General features: G+C 40.9%; 2 protein-coding genes across 6 annotated transcripts in view; both read right to left on the bottom strand.

Annotated features, from left to right (window-relative positions):
* Positions 1 to 12: 12 nt before the first annotated feature.
* On the bottom strand, positions 13 to 8027 carry fam98a (family with sequence similarity 98 member A). The gene is made up of 8 exons (XM_036984095.1): positions 7869 to 8027; positions 3064 to 3212; positions 2819 to 2953; positions 2517 to 2701; positions 2306 to 2386; positions 1963 to 2079; positions 1633 to 1800; positions 13 to 1451 (listed from the first exon to the last, which is right to left on the bottom strand). Exons 1-8 carry the CDS (start codon positions 7904 to 7906, stop codon positions 747 to 749), a joined length of 1578 nt encoding a protein of 525 aa, XP_036839990.1. The 5' UTR covers positions 7907 to 8027; the 3' UTR covers positions 13 to 746.
* Positions 8028 to 12391: 4364 nt separating this feature from the next.
* The window catches only part of rasgrp3 (RAS guanyl releasing protein 3 (calcium and DAG-regulated)), a 53978-nt gene continuing 49785 nt past the window's right edge, over positions 12392 to 16584 (bottom strand). For all 5 annotated transcript variants that reach the window (XM_021610306.2, XM_021610313.2, XM_021610297.2 and 2 more), the window contains one exon: positions 12392 to 15437. In XM_021610306.2, the coding sequence (XP_021465981.1) occupies positions 15429 to 15437 (9 nt within the window). In that variant the 3' untranslated portion in view covers positions 12392 to 15428. The remainder of the gene's footprint in view (positions 15438 to 16584) is intronic.

Here is a 16584-nt window from a genome sequence, read left to right as displayed (position 1 = left end):
ATGACAGGCATGTTAAATCAATTAGATTTTATTGCTCACCTCTCATTCATTCACACTTCCAAGTAGTCTTTCTTACATCCAAGTATGTACACAATTTTGTTTATAAGCATCATTAGGTGGCATATTTTAAATAAGTAATAGAGGAGATACCAGTCAAAACTATTTGCAACAGCAAAACATTTTTGAGGCTCAAGCTTATTTTTAACCCATTCCTAGTAACAATAATGTAAACCAAAGCTTACAAAAAAAACCACTGGAGAAATAAAGCTTGTTTCTTTTCAAGTATTAATTAAATTAACTAAGGATGGACTACAATACTTCCACAATTGTCACCGTATCATATGTAGTTACATGACATTCAACTCCTTTTTCAAATAATCTTCAAAATAAGGCTTTATAATTTAGGTGTTACAATGGCAAACATTGGCTTCAACTTTCATGTGGCAAGATAGTGGAACACAGCATAAACACAAAAGCACTCACATATGCAAAAGAACACATGGGAACAGTCATTTGTTAACAGCCATGGAATTGTGGAAAAGTCTGGTTTGTTTGAGCTCTCATGTCATGCATGACTTGGACTTTTTCTCTTCTGTTGGAGACATGGTCACTCTCCACATTCTTATTCGGTTTAGGGAAGAAATTATAATAACCATGCTTTATATTAATATTCACATTTAGAAAATAAGGCGTTTTCACTTCATGGCTCTTGCATGATCTCTGCTTCAGTGGCCTGCACTTTCTTTTCAACTAGTGTAGTTTTTGCTCCCCTGGCTAAAGCCTGCTTGATTGTACTGCTGGCCACCCTGCTGGAAGAACTGTTCAAACTGTCCTCCTTGGTTCAAATTCTGACCCCCTCGCCAACCTCCCCCCTGTCCTCTTCCCCTACCATCACCTCTTCCCCTACTATCACCTCTTCCCCTACCCCCGCGACCCCCTCTGCCACCCCTGTCCTGGTGGCGACCTCCTTCTTGATTGTGGTTGTCATGTTGGTAACCACCTCCTCCGCCTTGATGCCCTCCTGCAGGGTAACCAGGGCCCTGGAAGCCCCCTTGAAATTTTCCACCCCCGTAACCTCCTCTCCCCCCACCCCCTTGGTGGCCACTTCCTTCCTGGTTATGACCCTGGTAACCACCACCACCACCACCACCACCACCTCCTCCTCCTCCTCCTCCTCCGTCCGACCAGCCTCCCTGCACCTTGCCCCCTCTGCCACCCCCTCCTCCACCCCTCCCGCCCCTTTCATAACCCCCTCCTCCTCGCTCGTAACCCCCTCGGCCCCCCTGAGAGTGTTGGTCGTAGCCCCCCCTGCTGCCTCCTCGTCCACCACCGCCATAGTGTCCACCTCCCTGTGGACCGTCTTGCCTCTTCTGCCAGGTGGGCATCTCTGGTGGGGGGGCCTCAATCTCAGTGGGTCGCCCACCTCTGTCTGGCACACGTCCCATTAGAACCTGCACAACAAAAATGTAAAAAATTAAAAGTTAATCAACAGAACGTGTACAAGCCAAGGGGTGTTTTCTGACAGCACAGCCAAAGTAGTATGAAAAAACAGAATGTGACAGCAGCTCTCAAGGTAGTATTGAGATAAACGTTAAAAGTTAGCAAGTGGAGAATTACAAATCTGCTCCCTACCTTGTTAATGGCACAAGCAGTCTTCTCCCTTATCCTGCCACTACTTGTGCGCATAATCTTGGAGAGGTCCTCTCGTGCAGCAAAGAGGTGAGCCACCGAGACTTTGCTCTTTGTGGCGAGGGTAGAACGCAAAGGCGGGTATACATTGGCCAGCTTTTCAGCATGTTTCTGTGTAACAATAGAAATTCAATTTCTACATACAGTACTCAGTTGTTTACAGTACAAATGCATTGTGATTGAAAATATGCTGTAAATGAATAACACAGACTACAACCACAACCAGTTACACTTTGAATAATTATAACAATCTTACCAGTACAGAGTTCTCACCTTAGCTTTGTCAGACCAACCAAAGGACTGAACTGTCACGTCAAGACGTTTCAACAACATCTTCCTTCGGACTTCATACTCATTCACAAGTGCTTGGTTGATTGCTTCGATTTTTTCCTGTAAAAGAGAAATGTAAATTAGATTAGAAAGTTTAATAGTCACATGTACAGGGTTGCAGATGTAATTACAGGGTACAGTGAAATTCTTGGAGATTCAAGCTCCAACAATGCAGGACAAAGTGGACTGCAGTATAGTACGCTGCTTAAGAATGTAACATATATTTTGGTTTGCAGTGGGAAATGTATTCTGCTATGCACATCTTTATTGTTTTTAAGGTTATTACAAAGTGAACTGGTCCAAGTGCCTTCTTCATCAGAGGACCCCCAACATGAGTTGATGGCACTTTGGCTAGAGCTTCTTTCAGCTGAGGAAAAAAGGAGAGAATATTAATGTTGAGAGAACCAAACCTTAGCTAAAGTATAGCTGCATTCAACAAAAAGACACATACCTATCATAACATAATACTGACATAGCCTGGTGTGACATGGACTGACCTTCTTCTCAATCCCACTGAAGAACTGGAACATGGTGATGTTGGCTGGGGGTTTGGACATGCCCAGGGACACACAGATTCCCTTCAGCTCCATAAAGACAACACTGCCTCCGGCCTCCTGGGCTGCCTTCTGAGGCTTGTTGACCAGGATCATCCTGGAGGCCTCCAGCTCCGAGATCAGAAAGGCTGAGAGAGAGAGCATATCATTCAAAGGGCAATCATCATACTGTATTAATATGAATTCTATAAATGATAGGGAAACTGACAACACAGGGAGAAGGTTGACTTATGCTGTTCACATACTGATGAGCAGTAGGCAGTTTGTCTTGTTGAGCAGCCTCTGCGTGACATCTCCTGTGGTGAGGACATTGTAAGGACAGGCCAGCTCAGACAGAAGACCACTCATCTCGAGCTGGAACCCCTCTGCCTCACTGGGACCTGGGTGGGGTAGATGGAGAGTTGGTGCAATGACAACCCAGAGAAATACAATTGTATTTTATTATTCAATTCACAAGCACTGAGATGAGTTAAGAATAAAACCAACTCACAGTTGGTGGCATGGACATTCTCCTCCAGGTGACAGTAGAGCTTGAGCTCTGAGACGATCCAGGCACACACCTTGGTGAACTCTGGTGCTGCTGCTCCCCCACTCACCGCAGCCTCCAGTGCTCCATCCTCCAACAGAGGGCCTTGGTACCTGAGAAAACAAAGACAGTAACCTCATAAGACTTGCACTAAAAACCTATATTTACCAGTTAATCTAGCTAGTCATTAAAGCAGCAATCAACAGTTGAAAGAATAAAGCCCCCTCCCCACCCCTGTTTTGGTAAAAAGCTGAGGGATGGAGCTGTAAAAATGTAACCACTCAAATTCATAGAGCTATGGTGCAAGGACTGACCATCAATGATATCAACATTGATATAAAAATTATAATTTTAACCATGCTTAGGTATTTTATTAGGATCCCCATTAGTTGTTGCAAAAGCAGCAGCTACTCTTCCTGGGGTCCACACAAAACTTAATACAAAATGACATAATACAGAACATCAATAGACAAGAACAGCTCAAGGACAGAACTACATAGTTTTTTGTTTAAAGACACACGTAGCCTACATATTAATACATACACACAAACTATCTAGGTCAAATAGGGGAGAGGCGTTGCGCCGCGAGATGTTGCTTTATCAGTTTTTTTTAAAACCAGGTTTACGGTTTATTTGAGCAATATGAGATGTAAGGAAGTTCCATGCAATAAGGGCTCTATATAATACTGTATGCTTTCTTGAATTTGTTCTGGAATTGGGGACTGTGAAAAGACCCCTGGTGGTATGTCTGGTGGGACAAGTGTGTGTGTAAGTTGACTATGCAAACAATTTGGGATTTTCAACGCATTAATGTTTCTGTTAAAAAAAGAAGAAGTGATGCAGTCAGTCTCTCCTCAACTCTTAGCCAAGAGAGACTGGCATGCATAGTATTTATATCAGCCCTCTGATTACAATTAAGAGCAAAATGTGCCACTCTGTTCTGGGACAGCAGCAGCTTAACTAGGTCTTTCCTTGCAGCACTGGACCACACAACTGGACAATAATCATGATAAGACAAAACTAGAGCATGCAGAACTTGCTTTTTGGAGTGTGGTGTCAAAAAAGCAGAGCATCTCTATTACGGCCAGACCTCTTCCCATCTTTACAACCATTGAATCTATATGTTTTGACCATGATAGTTTATAATCTAAGGGAAGGCCAAGTTATTTAGTCTCCTCAACTTGTTCAACAGCCACATGATTCATTACCAGATTCAGATGAGGTCTAGAACGTAAGGATAGATTTGAACCAAATACAGTGCTCTTGATTTAGAGATGTTCGGGACTAGTTTATTACTGGCCACCCATTCCAAAACAGACTGCAACTCTTTGTTAAGGGTTTCAGTGACTTCATTAGCTGTGGTTGCTGATGCATATATAGTTGAATCATCAGCATACATGGACACACATGCTTTGTTTAATGCCACTGGCAGGTCATTGGTAAAAATAGAAAAGAGTAGAGGGCCTAGACAGCTGCCCTGCGGTACACCACTCTTTACATGTTTGACATTAGAGAAGCTTCTCTTAAAGAAAACCCTCAGTTATATTAGATAGATAGCTCTGAATCCACGATATGGCAGAGGTTGAGCCATAACGCATAAGTAATTTCAACAACAGGTTATGGTCAGTAATATCAAAATCTGCACTGAAATCTAACAGTACGTCTCCCACAATCTTCTTCTTATCAATTTCTTTCAACCAATCAGTCATTTGTGTCAGTGCAGTACATGTTGAGTGCCCTTCTCTATAAGCATGCTGAAAGTCTGTTGTTAATTTGTTTACAGAGAAATAGCATTGTATTTGGTCAAACACCATTTTTTCCAACAGTTTGCTAAGAGCTGGCAGCAAGTTTATAGGTCTGCTGTTAGAAACAGCAAAGGCCGCTTTACCACTCTTGGGTAGTGGAATTACTTTGGCTTCCCTTTAGGCCTAACAAAGACTTTCCTCTAGGCTCAGATTAAAAATATGACAGATAAGAGTGGCTATAGAGTCAGCTACCATCCTCAGTAGCTTTCCGTCTAAGTTGTCAGTGCCAGGAGGTTTGTCCTTATTGATCAATAACAATTTTTCCACCTATCCCACACTAACTTTACAAAATTCTAACTTGCAATGCTTTTCTTTCATTATTTGTTTTGTTATGCATTAATACAATTGCTCACTGTTTGTTGTTGGCGTTTCCTGCCTAAGTTTGCCAATGAAATAATCATTACAATAATTGGCAACATCAAATGGTTTTGTGATGAATAAGCTCTCATTCAATGTAAGATGGAGTTGAATGTTTTTCTGCCCATAATTTCATTTAAAGTACTCCAAAGTTTTTTTTCCATCATTCTTTAAATCATTGATATTGGCTTCATAATACAGTTCATTCTTCTTTTTGTTGAGTTTAGCCACATCATTTCTCAATTTGCAGTAAGTAAGCCAGTCAGATGTGCAGCCAGACTTATTAGTCACTCATTTTGCCCAATCTCTTTCAACCATACAGTTTTTCAATTCCTCATCAATCCATGGAGCCTTAACAGTTCTTACAGTCAGTTTCTTAACATGTGCATGTTTATCAATAGTTGTAAGAAGCAATTTCATAAATTCATCAAGTGCAGCGTCTGAATGCTCCTCATTGAATCACATCAGACCAACAAATCATCTTTGAGGGTATTTATTATTTGTTTACATTTACTTTGTTAGAAACATTGGGAGTAAAACAAGTTATATTTGGGGTTCTGATGGGGTACGACAGTTGTAAATGCCGCATGAGCTTAGTTCAAGTTATATTCTTCAAGAATCAATGGATACATAATGAGCTTAGTTCAACTGTCATACCCCATCAGATATTATTATTAACGTATAAGTCCAAAAATGTACTTATCAAAAGGGGCTGTGCAAGCTGGGCAATTCCATGGTAACAGAATTACTCTGACTCCATTTTTTCACTTTAAAAATGTATGCCAAACAAAAAACTATTGATTTCAAAGTTCAACAAACCAAACTCTATGCACAAAGATTACTTTTAACAATTTCCCCTGAAAATTGTACAAAAGCGAATATAATGGAGGAATTGTGTAAATTAAAACTTTGGTAACAGGATAACAGTAAAAATGTCCCTCAGATTTTTATGCTACTAGGTTTATCACAAAACTCTTAAATATCTGCTCCGAATTAAGATTCAAAGATGTCTGCAGAAAGAATGGGGTGTCAGCTATGACATGGCACCTTGAGTTTGAAGAAATCTATTTTCATTAATGAACTACAGTATGTGAAGTGGATATACACCCGGTAACAGAATTACATCATGTGTCCCATAATCTGTACTACATGTAACCGATGTGAAATGGCTAGCTAGTTAGCGGTGGTGCGAGCTAATAGCGTTTCAATCGGTGACGTCACTTGCTCTGAGACCTTGAAGTAGTGGTTCCCCTTGCTCTGCAAGGGCCGCGGCTTTTGTGGAGCGATGGGTAAAGATGCTTCGTGGGTGGGGTCGGGGCAAGGGGACGGACTAAAGTTATACTGTTACATACACATAAATGTATAATTATATGAATGTCATTCTCATTTTTCACAAGTTTGACATCACAGCGTTACAGAGCAGCGCACAGTACAATAGAATACAGTTTTCCCAAACTAAATATAAGTGTTGATATTAGTTGGCATGGGTCTTTACATCAACAATTTTGTGATTTTATGTATTTCTGATACCTTTTAAGACTTTCTGGTAGATGTTTTCTAAGACCCCCTTTCCATCTGTTTAGCCTGAAAGCATAGTATTTTACTTATGACTAAATGTATCTATGCCTTCATTTCCCAAAAATATAGCGACTCTTATCTTTCATTTGACACCCAATTTTATACACTTCAATGAACTTCACATGTTGGTGCTCATGGGTCCTTTTTTATGGAAATGCCCTGTTTCAATTGACAAGTAATGGCGTCTTTTTGTAGGCACTATCTCCGTCGTGGTTTGTTGGACAAAGCCTATGGGAAAATGAATGTTTGTTTTTCTGATAAATGTTTTTTTTAAATAAGATCTGTGGTAAACTCAGGTTTATGAGATCGTATACGTTTTGTTCTATGAGATAATCTGCATCACTGCATCAACTAACGTCACTTTGTAAATTTTGAAGCACATAATAAAATAAAAATAGGTACATAAAGCACATAACTAACGTCTTCAGAATTGATAAAGGTCATGTTAAAGGACTGATATTATCTCATAGAACAAAATGTACAAGATATCCTCTGTTAATCTCAGACCTTATTTTCGGCGTTTATCCCAAAACCCCATTCTTTTCCCCTATAGGAATGGCTGAACGAAACAACCGTAGCTAATTCATTTCCGGTTTTACGACTACAAACCGGTGAGCTCTATTGAACTGATTTTTACTGTGAATAGCAACCAGTCATGAGATAAATGGGACCTCTCCAGCTTCATAACACTAAGGCGGTGCCTGTCCTCTGTTTGTGCCGGCTGAATAAACATCAAACGGTTGGCATGATAGGTAATTTCAGACTAAATAGATAGGTCACTTTTACATTCACAATATAATCTAAAGTAAATCATAAAGCCGGTAGCTAGCTAGATGCCACAAACATGTATGAAAGAGCCTGCAGAGTTTAGATTACTGCTCAGCTGTCTCTGGCTGTGACAGTAGTCCGATGACAGGCAGTCAACGTATCAGCTAACGTTAGCTAAATTAACCAGTTGAGCTAGCTAGTTAAAATATAATCAGATAAGCTAAATAAAGACTATTCTCATAGAAAACTTTTTAAACCTACCCCAGATCTTCCAGTGAGTCAATAATATCTGTCTCCATTTCTGTGATGAAACTTCAATTGATTAAACCGCAAGAATAATCTAATATCACTAAAGAACAACACTTCTGCTGGGTTGGCATGCTGGGTCCTAACTCAACCTCTTACCGGTGATAGGGTTGCCCGATACAATGCCTGTACCTCACGGAGTAATGCCGATGCCTCACGGAGTAAAATTTCAATTTCAAAGTATTAGAGGTGTGCTCTAATCTACGGAAGAGTGAAGAGAAACATTAAAAAAACTGCGACATGGGGTGAAATTTGGATATTTTTTTGCATGATATTCCTTTAAAAAAGTGGCAATATTTCGAGAATAAAGTCGAAATTAAATGTAGTTAATAAAGTGACAATATTTCGAAAGTAAACTCGACATTTAATTTCGAGAATAAGGTAGCAGTTTGGCTATATTTCAAGATTAACATTGGGGATTTGGTGAAACGCATATCTGCCTGGCTCCCTATTACTGCACCGTTGAAATGCCTGAGTAAAATTACCTAGGCAAGCCAGTTAAGAACAAATTCTTATTTACAATGACGGCCTACCCCGGCCAAACCCTCCCCTAACCTGGACGACGCTGGGCCAATTGTGCGCCGCCATATGGGACCCCGATCACAGGACCCCCTGATACAGCCCGGGATCAAACCAGGGTCTGTAAAGACGCCTCTAGTAATGCAGTGCCTTAGACCACTGTGCCACTCAGGACCTGGTGAAACAATACTTGAGAATTGGCTTTAGTTAGAGAGAAATCTTTGCTCTTTTAGCACGTAATAACCCTATTATTATGTATTCGGATTATTTTCAGAAGGAGGAACCGTGGTTACATACATAAGTGTTATTAGCAGTGGAGGCTGCCGAGCGGAGTACGGCTCATAATAATGGCCGGAACAGACCAAAAAATACCTGTTTGATACCATTCTACTTCAGACATTACCACGAACCAGTCCTCCCCAATGAAGGTGCCACCAACCTCCTGTGGAATGCAGGTGTGCGTGTGGGGGGGCGATAAAAAGTAGGGGGGGGAGGGGAAACTAACACATGGCCATCAATCTAGTGATCTAATACACGCACTCACGCTAATCAATCTAATGATCTAACTCGCAAACACACACACCAAGTTTCTCCCTGGCAGTTTCAGACTATAGGAATACACTCTTCTAACGGTCATGGTGCGTTATGAGCACAAACGAAACACGTTATTGGCGCTGTCAGAGAACTGAAGTTGAGTCCCTGACAGTCTGCCCTCCGAATTCGCAACAACGTTCTGCTGCGTAGCAGAACACCTTGCAAAAAATCTATGCATAATGGGCACTATTAACAACTTTATCCATGGTGCTTTACTAACAGAGGTTTTCCCTCTTATCACAACTATGCTTTTAACGGCTAGTAGGCTACGTGAGCACACCCAATAAAACGATTTATTTTAGGATGCTGGAGACCGGGGGTTATGCGTGTGTATGTCCCATGTCAAACTGCTCTCCAAATTCGATACTACACCTCTATTTTGCAGCCAATTATAAAACTATAGCTGTCCACTAGATTGAGTACCCTAAACTGTAGGCAAATCGTACATTTCAGTGGGAAAGTGAAAGTAAATTATAGGTTTATCCAACGCTTGAGGGGGGAATGAACAATGAAGCAGCAAGGATTTTAATCAAGTGTCTGTGGGAGGAGAGGAAACTAAAGGACCAACTCTCCACACCTGCATGCGCAAACCAGCATACCTCATCCAAATCCGTGTGGTTTCTCCTTCTGAAAATAATATGTGGCACAACCTCTTCCAGGTCCTAATAGGCCTATTTTATAATAAGATGGTTATTATGTGCTAAAGGAGAAAGCATTTCCTAAGTATAGTTTCACCAGGTCGTATAACTGCAGGCCATTTCAATGGTGGCGCGCAAAGCAACAAGAAGCCAGGGAGACATGCTGTTAACCAAATCCCATACTTTAATCTTGAAATATAACTGCGACATTATTCTCAACATTTTTACTTTATTCTCGAAAAACATTTCGAGTTTATTCTCGAAATATTGCCACTTTTAATCCAAGTTCCACCACCCTTTGCCATTTTTTTTCTTATCTTCACTTGGCCCTACAACTCTTCCGTACAAATCGAATCATTTGACATGCACTGGAGAAAAAATACAATTAATTTACAGGCATACAGAGATAGCTTTCGTCTGCAATATGTGATAGAAATCTAGCTATCAATGGGGTCTATTTAAATTTGATAAATATTTATGTTCAGTCTTTGTGAAGTCCCTGAAGTACTTATGGTCAGCTATCCAACCTATCCTCACCAGGCAATGGTAAACTGTCGTTGGTCTGTGCCATTTGACCGCCACTAGGGGGTGGTGTATGACAACATATTTCCATGTTTAGAGAAAGGTTTCATCTTTCACTTTAGATGTCAGTGGTTTCAGATATCTAAATAGAACGTGAAAGGCATTTTTCCAGATGTTACCTACCCTTTATTCTTTGAAGACTAAAGATACATATCTTCAAGATAAATTAGATATAAATGCACCTGTACCTGCTCTCTGTGGGAGACATCCTGTTGTGGACATGTCACTCCATCTTCCTTCTCTACTTCCCACTGGATCAATAAGTCATAAATAAATACTGGTACTCCATTCTCCTTAAAAATGTAAAATATCTTTCTGTTTCTATGAAATAGAAATGTTGGCAATGCCCCAATGGCCTTGTGTACAAAGAGTCTGATAAACAGGATTATCTTTTTTATTTGGCGGTTTAAAGTGTAAACAGTTTACAGCTGTTTATCTTTATGGCATGGTGCTCCCCAGTGAAGATACAACAAATATATGCCTAGCGAAGACAGAATTGGCAAATCAACCCATAACACATGGTCGACAAGATGGAGCAGGACAACAGTATTGAAACACAGTATCGAGCAGATTTACACATAATAGTGAAATTTGAAAGATATGGGAAATGGGTACAAACAGCGTAAGATTCCTGTAAAACTTATTTAAATGTGTTATCGCTTATATTTTAAATATCATAACCCAAAAATAATCCATCAAGGTAGTACATTTTTGGAACACAAATATAGGCATTTTGATCAAGGTAATAAGTACACTGAACAAAAATATAAACCCAACATGCAACAATTTCAAAGATTTTACTGAGTTACAATTCAAATAAGGAAATCAGTCAATTGAAATGAATTCATTAGGCCCTAATCTATGGATTTCACATGACTGGGAATACAGATATGCATCTGTTGGTCACAAATACCTTAAAAAAAAAAAAAAGTAGGGGCGGGGATCAGAAAACCAGTCAGTATCTGGTTTCACCACCATTTGGCTCATGCAGCGCGATATCTCCTTTGCATAGAGTTGATCAGGCTGTTGATTGTGGCCTGTGGAATGTTGTCCCACTCCTCTTCAATGGCTGAGCAAAGTTGCTGGATATTGGCAGGAACTGAAATACGCTGTTGGACATGTCGATCCAGAGAATCCCAAACATGCTCAATGGATGACATGTCTGGTGAGTATGCAGGCCATGGAAAAACTGGGAGATTTTCAGCTTCCAGGAATTGTGTACAGATCCTTGCAACATGGGACCATGTATTATCATGCTGAAACATGAGGTGATGGCACGTCAATGGGCCTCAGGATCACATCACGGTATGTCTGTGCATTCAAATTGCTATCGAGAAAATGCAATTGTGTTCGTTGTCCATAGCTTATGCCTGCCGATACCATAACCCCACCGCCTACATGGGGCGTTGACATCATCAAACCGCCCATCCACGCTGTCTGCCATCTGCCCGGTACAGTTGAATCTGGGATTTAGCCATGAAGAGCACACTTCTCCAGCGTGCCAGTGGCCATCAAAGGTGAGCATTTGCGATGCTGTACTGCAGTCAGGTCAAGACCCTGGTGAGGACAAAGAGCATGCAGAGGAGCTTTCCTGAGGCGGTTTTTGGCAGTTTGTGCAGCAATTCTTTGGTTGTGCAAACCCACAGTTTCATCAGCTGTCTGGGTGGCTGGTCTCAGTTGATCCTGCAGGTGAAGAAACCAGATGTGGAGGTCCTGGGCTGGCATGGTTACACGTGGTCTGCAATTGTGAGGCCAGTTGGACGTACTCGCAAATTCTCTAAAACGATGTTGGAAGTGGCTTATGGTAGAGAAATTAATTATTGCATTCAGCATGCCAATTCCACACTCCCTCAAAACTTGAGACATCTGTGGCATTGTGTTGTGTGACAAAACTGCACATTTTACAGGGGCCTTTTATTGCCCCCAGCACAAGGTGCACCTGTGTAATAACCATGCTGTTTAATCAGCTTCTTCATATGCCACACCTGTCAGGTTGATGTATTATCTTGGCAAAGGAGAAATGCTCACTAACAGCATATAAACAAATTTGTGCACAACATTTGAGAGAAAAGCTTTTTGTGCATATGGAGAATATCTGGGATCTTCTATTTCAGCTCATGAAATATGGGACCAACACTTTACATGTTGCGTTTATATTTTTGTTCAGTATTTATTTTGGGATGTAGCCTATCACGTTACTGAGAGATTTGTCCCTTCATAAAATAATTGTGATTCTATGGGTAAATATACATTCATATTACATACATAAATCCAGAATTCAGGTTGATTAGTTGGTGCATTTTCCCCCACTAATAATACATCAGATATTGGGCCGGAGGGAGTTTTCTGGCCTCAGAATATGTATTGGCTTTACTTTTCCCTCATAAACATAAATAGACTATATGTCTACTGGGTCAGCAGGTAACAGGCTAGAGATGGTACATTTCACTGTTTCACAAATACACAAGGAGTAAAAAACATTGCCATATGATTGGTTACAGGATGCACTTCTAAAGATTTGACCGAGATAGTAGTTTACTGTGGTAGCCTTCAATAACAATTTGACAAATCTGAACTGATTAAACTAGGTGCTGAAAAATCTGTTTAATACTGTACATTATCAAAATGTGTATCAATTTGCCACTCATCAACAAATAATAAAATAACATTGGCACACAATGACAAAATAAACAATGCTACATAATTCTCTCCATAAACAATACAAATAGATAGAATGAAAATAAAATAGATGACAAACACAATCAAGTGAGATAACACACTTTTCTCAAGTAGACCAGTTCATGATAATAATGTTGATAATAGTGTCATCAATATTGTTGACAATAATCTGACTGAAAAAATATAAAGTCTTGTTGGAATGTGTCCCATTTACAACAAAAAAAGTATGTCGTGGCAGAAATGAAGTTGCCACTGCCTTAATATCCCTTATCAACATGATAACTCAACCGTTTTCAAAACAAACAATAAAGCCATTTGATGTCAAGTGTGGTAACACCTGTATGTGAGTGTGAGACAAGCAGGGACTTCAGAACCTTCAACGATCAGATTATTGGTCTTCATTAGTGTAATATTATACATGCACGTGTACTGTATGTTCTCAATACCCAACACGTAAAAGCTCCAATAGAGCTACTGTTTGTAGGATCTGGCACCAAGATCAATGAGAACTCAAGCAGACCAATGTACTCTAAAAGCAGCTCAGCCATTTAGAAAATAACCTCTGTGGCATCACAACACTTTTCTGTCTTTGATTTCAGCCAGGTATGAGGATATTGTGGGTTTAAGACCTTGCAGGAACACCACATTATCCATGAGTCGTCCAGTAGCAAAGAGAGTGATATTGCTCTGACTCACTAAGCACTGAATAATTTCCATCCCTTAACTCTTGTATATGTGGCTTTGGATATCTCTTGCTAATATACACTATCTTTTCCCCATGCCCCTCCTCCAACATGGAGTGCTCTGACCCTGAGGCCCTGTTCTTGTCTCTGTCCTACTGTGTCGAACAAAAGGTCAGACCCTATTGTCTCTACAGAGATCCATGTCTAACTCACCTGCCCATACCTAGTTCTCCCTACCCTGAAGGGGGTGGAGTCCCTGCAAACAGTCTCTCTACAGATGAAAATAAACGATCTCTTCTTACGTAACCTGCTGTATCCTTGGTGATGGAGGAACTGACCTGCTCACTCAACTGATGCCTGGCAACCACAACACAATGAGCACCTGGGCTCACATCTGGTGCCACTGTAAGCAAGTTAGTAATCAGTGCTCCACTGACTGAGGGCTTAGTGGAGATTCCATTACCTCTGCCTGAAGGCAACAGGCTTGATCCTTCAGCTGATTAAAAAAAGGTCAAAGGTCACTCAATGGCTTGTGTGGACAGTGAGACAACAACGTTGACCCTTTTCACATATTTAACCTGCATTGCTTTGAAAAATCCAGAATAGGTTGACCACTGACCAGCTTCACTAGTATTCCATGACTGTATGAAAAATCACATGCCTAAACCCATAAATATGTGTACAGTATACATAGTTCACCTTATTGTCCTGAGTGGGCACATATTACAAAGACTAGATTTCATCTTTTGAGTTCAAATCCCTTTAAAATAATAAGGCGGAAAACAATAAAGCTTTCTTGACTAACCAAAAGACACAACTATTCCTTGATTTATAAAACAAGTCTCAGTGGTTATATTGTTCTTTATCTCATGCTCACACAGCAAGTACCATTTCTTGGATTCCAGAGTAAGATACAGAACTGGCACATAAACGCTCATCAGTAGTCATGTTACAATAAACTTACCTTTAGAAACAATGTACCTGCCTCTGTTTCCCTCATCACTTTCACTTCATCTTTAACTTTCTATTGCTTTACATCTCGATCCATGTATGCATTCTCCCATCTCCAATTGCATTCTCACTTTACATCCCTCTCCGAGTCCATTATAAAACGTTCACTATGTTCTCAAAACGTTATTGCAACTTAGTCACGTGACCCAAATAACTTCATTTCATGGTATTATACATGCCCTTAATGATTTCTTCAGCGAATCAACAGTAGATATCACATATAGTGTATGTGCACCACAGACCACACACACTGTAAATAGTAAGCATGTACATGCTCCGACATTCATACAGGCACAGGTGGACACCCGATCAGTCTGTCAAACACTGGTGAGCCCCGTTTGAGCCCCAACAAACCTAAATCACTTATAGGTAGTCCAGGATCCTTTTCCCATGACACTGATGGGGTGGAAAGGCAGGTGTGTAGAGCTGGGGAGCATTCAGGAGTGTCTGTACCCTACCAAACAAGGGCTTTTTCAGTTCCACCACCCACATCCTCTCACTCCCCTTCACTCTCTTATGGCATGTGAACTCTCATGGTGAATCCCAAACCAGCCCTTTGCCCGAACCAACCTTCTTGGTGTGAGGGAAGGTGAAAGGACCTGAGAAGAGACTGGTTTGGGATTCAGCATCACTATTCACATGTGGTTCACTGAAGACATGTCCGTCTAGGTCAGAGGAGGTCCGTCCTACTCCAGGTCACCAAATGGGGGCCTCAAGCAGCCAAGTACTTCCCCCAGTAAGGACAGCTTCATGATGCGGGCTGCCGAGGACCTCCTGGGGCCCTGGGTCCGGCCCTCGGTGTCGCCATGTCAGCTGTTCTGAGGGCAAGAGGAGAGAGACATACCGTCATCACATATTTAGAGCTCACGGCAGAGGAGAGAAGACAGGAACACCCTTGCCAGTCATTCAGAAGAAGTCACAACTGTAAAGAGATGTTCAGTTTTTGTAGATTGCCTACAGTGGCAACAAATTGGCTAATAGTATGGATTACGTCCATCTCATAATGGGATCAAGCAATATTTGTGAGTTTCGTTGAGGCTCTGAGGATGGAAACCACTTGCAAATACATTAGATTGAATGTTGATCCAAATGTTCCCAAGGTAGATGACCCAATAATACCATTAGTGCCTCAGGTTGTAAAAGCAAGATTTGTCTCGATAAAATCGTCAATGCTCTGCGTTTGAGCCAAACTATATGGTCTTTATTTAGCCTTCTTAGGCTGATGAAAATCAACTTCTTGACACAAGCCACCATCAATCTGAATGCCTCTGTGGCCTCTGTGCTCCCTTGATCTAGATAATCTCCCAGTGAATGGAAGAGAAAAAGTCCCTCTTTCCCATGTTACTGAAGCCCTTGTTTCCATGGGAATGAAAATAATTGAGGCTTTAATAACAAAACGTTCTGCGGTGGTGAGGCCGTAGGTAAAAGGTGAAGGACACAGACTCTGACAACAAAGACAAAGAAAAGACCTTTCACTGTATTGTCCTGCGTCCCTGAATCTGACCTTGCCAGGTCATCCATTTTGGGCTTGTTAAGAAAACACATAACACAATGATATCCAGAATAGGTTGATAACTGTAATGCTGCTATTGGGCTATTGTTAGAAGTAAAAAAGACAAAGTGTTCAATCATGCATGAGAGAGGATCACCATTAACAAACAGAAGGTGGATAACAACCACTTGAGGGAAAAAGGAGTGATAATGGGAGTCTCAATGTGACACAGGTAAGTGCCAAAATTATTTATTTGGGCAGTTATCTGTATGTTGTGTCACAGAGCATTAAAGCATAACCATCTCCTAAAGACACAACAATACACACATGCACACTCACACAGCGACTCACACATTCCAACACACAGAGACGAATCAAATCAAATGTTATTTGTCACGTTTCGTAAACAGCAGGTGTAGGTAGACTAACAGTGAAGTGCTTAATTTCAGGCCCTTCCCAACAACGCAGAGAGA

Source organism: Oncorhynchus mykiss, chromosome 1 (assembly GCF_013265735.2).
Source record: "Oncorhynchus mykiss isolate Arlee chromosome 1, USDA_OmykA_1.1, whole genome shotgun sequence".
Classification (NCBI taxonomy): Eukaryota; Metazoa; Chordata; class Actinopteri; order Salmoniformes; family Salmonidae; genus Oncorhynchus; species Oncorhynchus mykiss.
Note: the sequence above shows the minus strand (reverse complement) of the source record. Positions and strands in the feature narration are given on the sequence as shown.

Bases quoted from the DNA above. Each gene is read 5' to 3' on its own strand.
- fam98a (XM_036984095.1), bottom strand. From the start codon at position 7,906: ATGGAGACAGATATTATTGACTCACTGGAAGATCTGGG. The intron at 3,213-7,868 runs GTAGGTTTAAAA...TTGTTTTCTCAG, and splicing joins GACTCACTGGAAGATCTGGG to GTACCAAGGCCCTCTGTTGG. The intron at 2,080-2,305 runs GTAATAACCTTA...TCTCTTTTACAG, and splicing joins CACTTGGACCAGTTCACTTT to GAAAAAATCGAAGCAATCAA.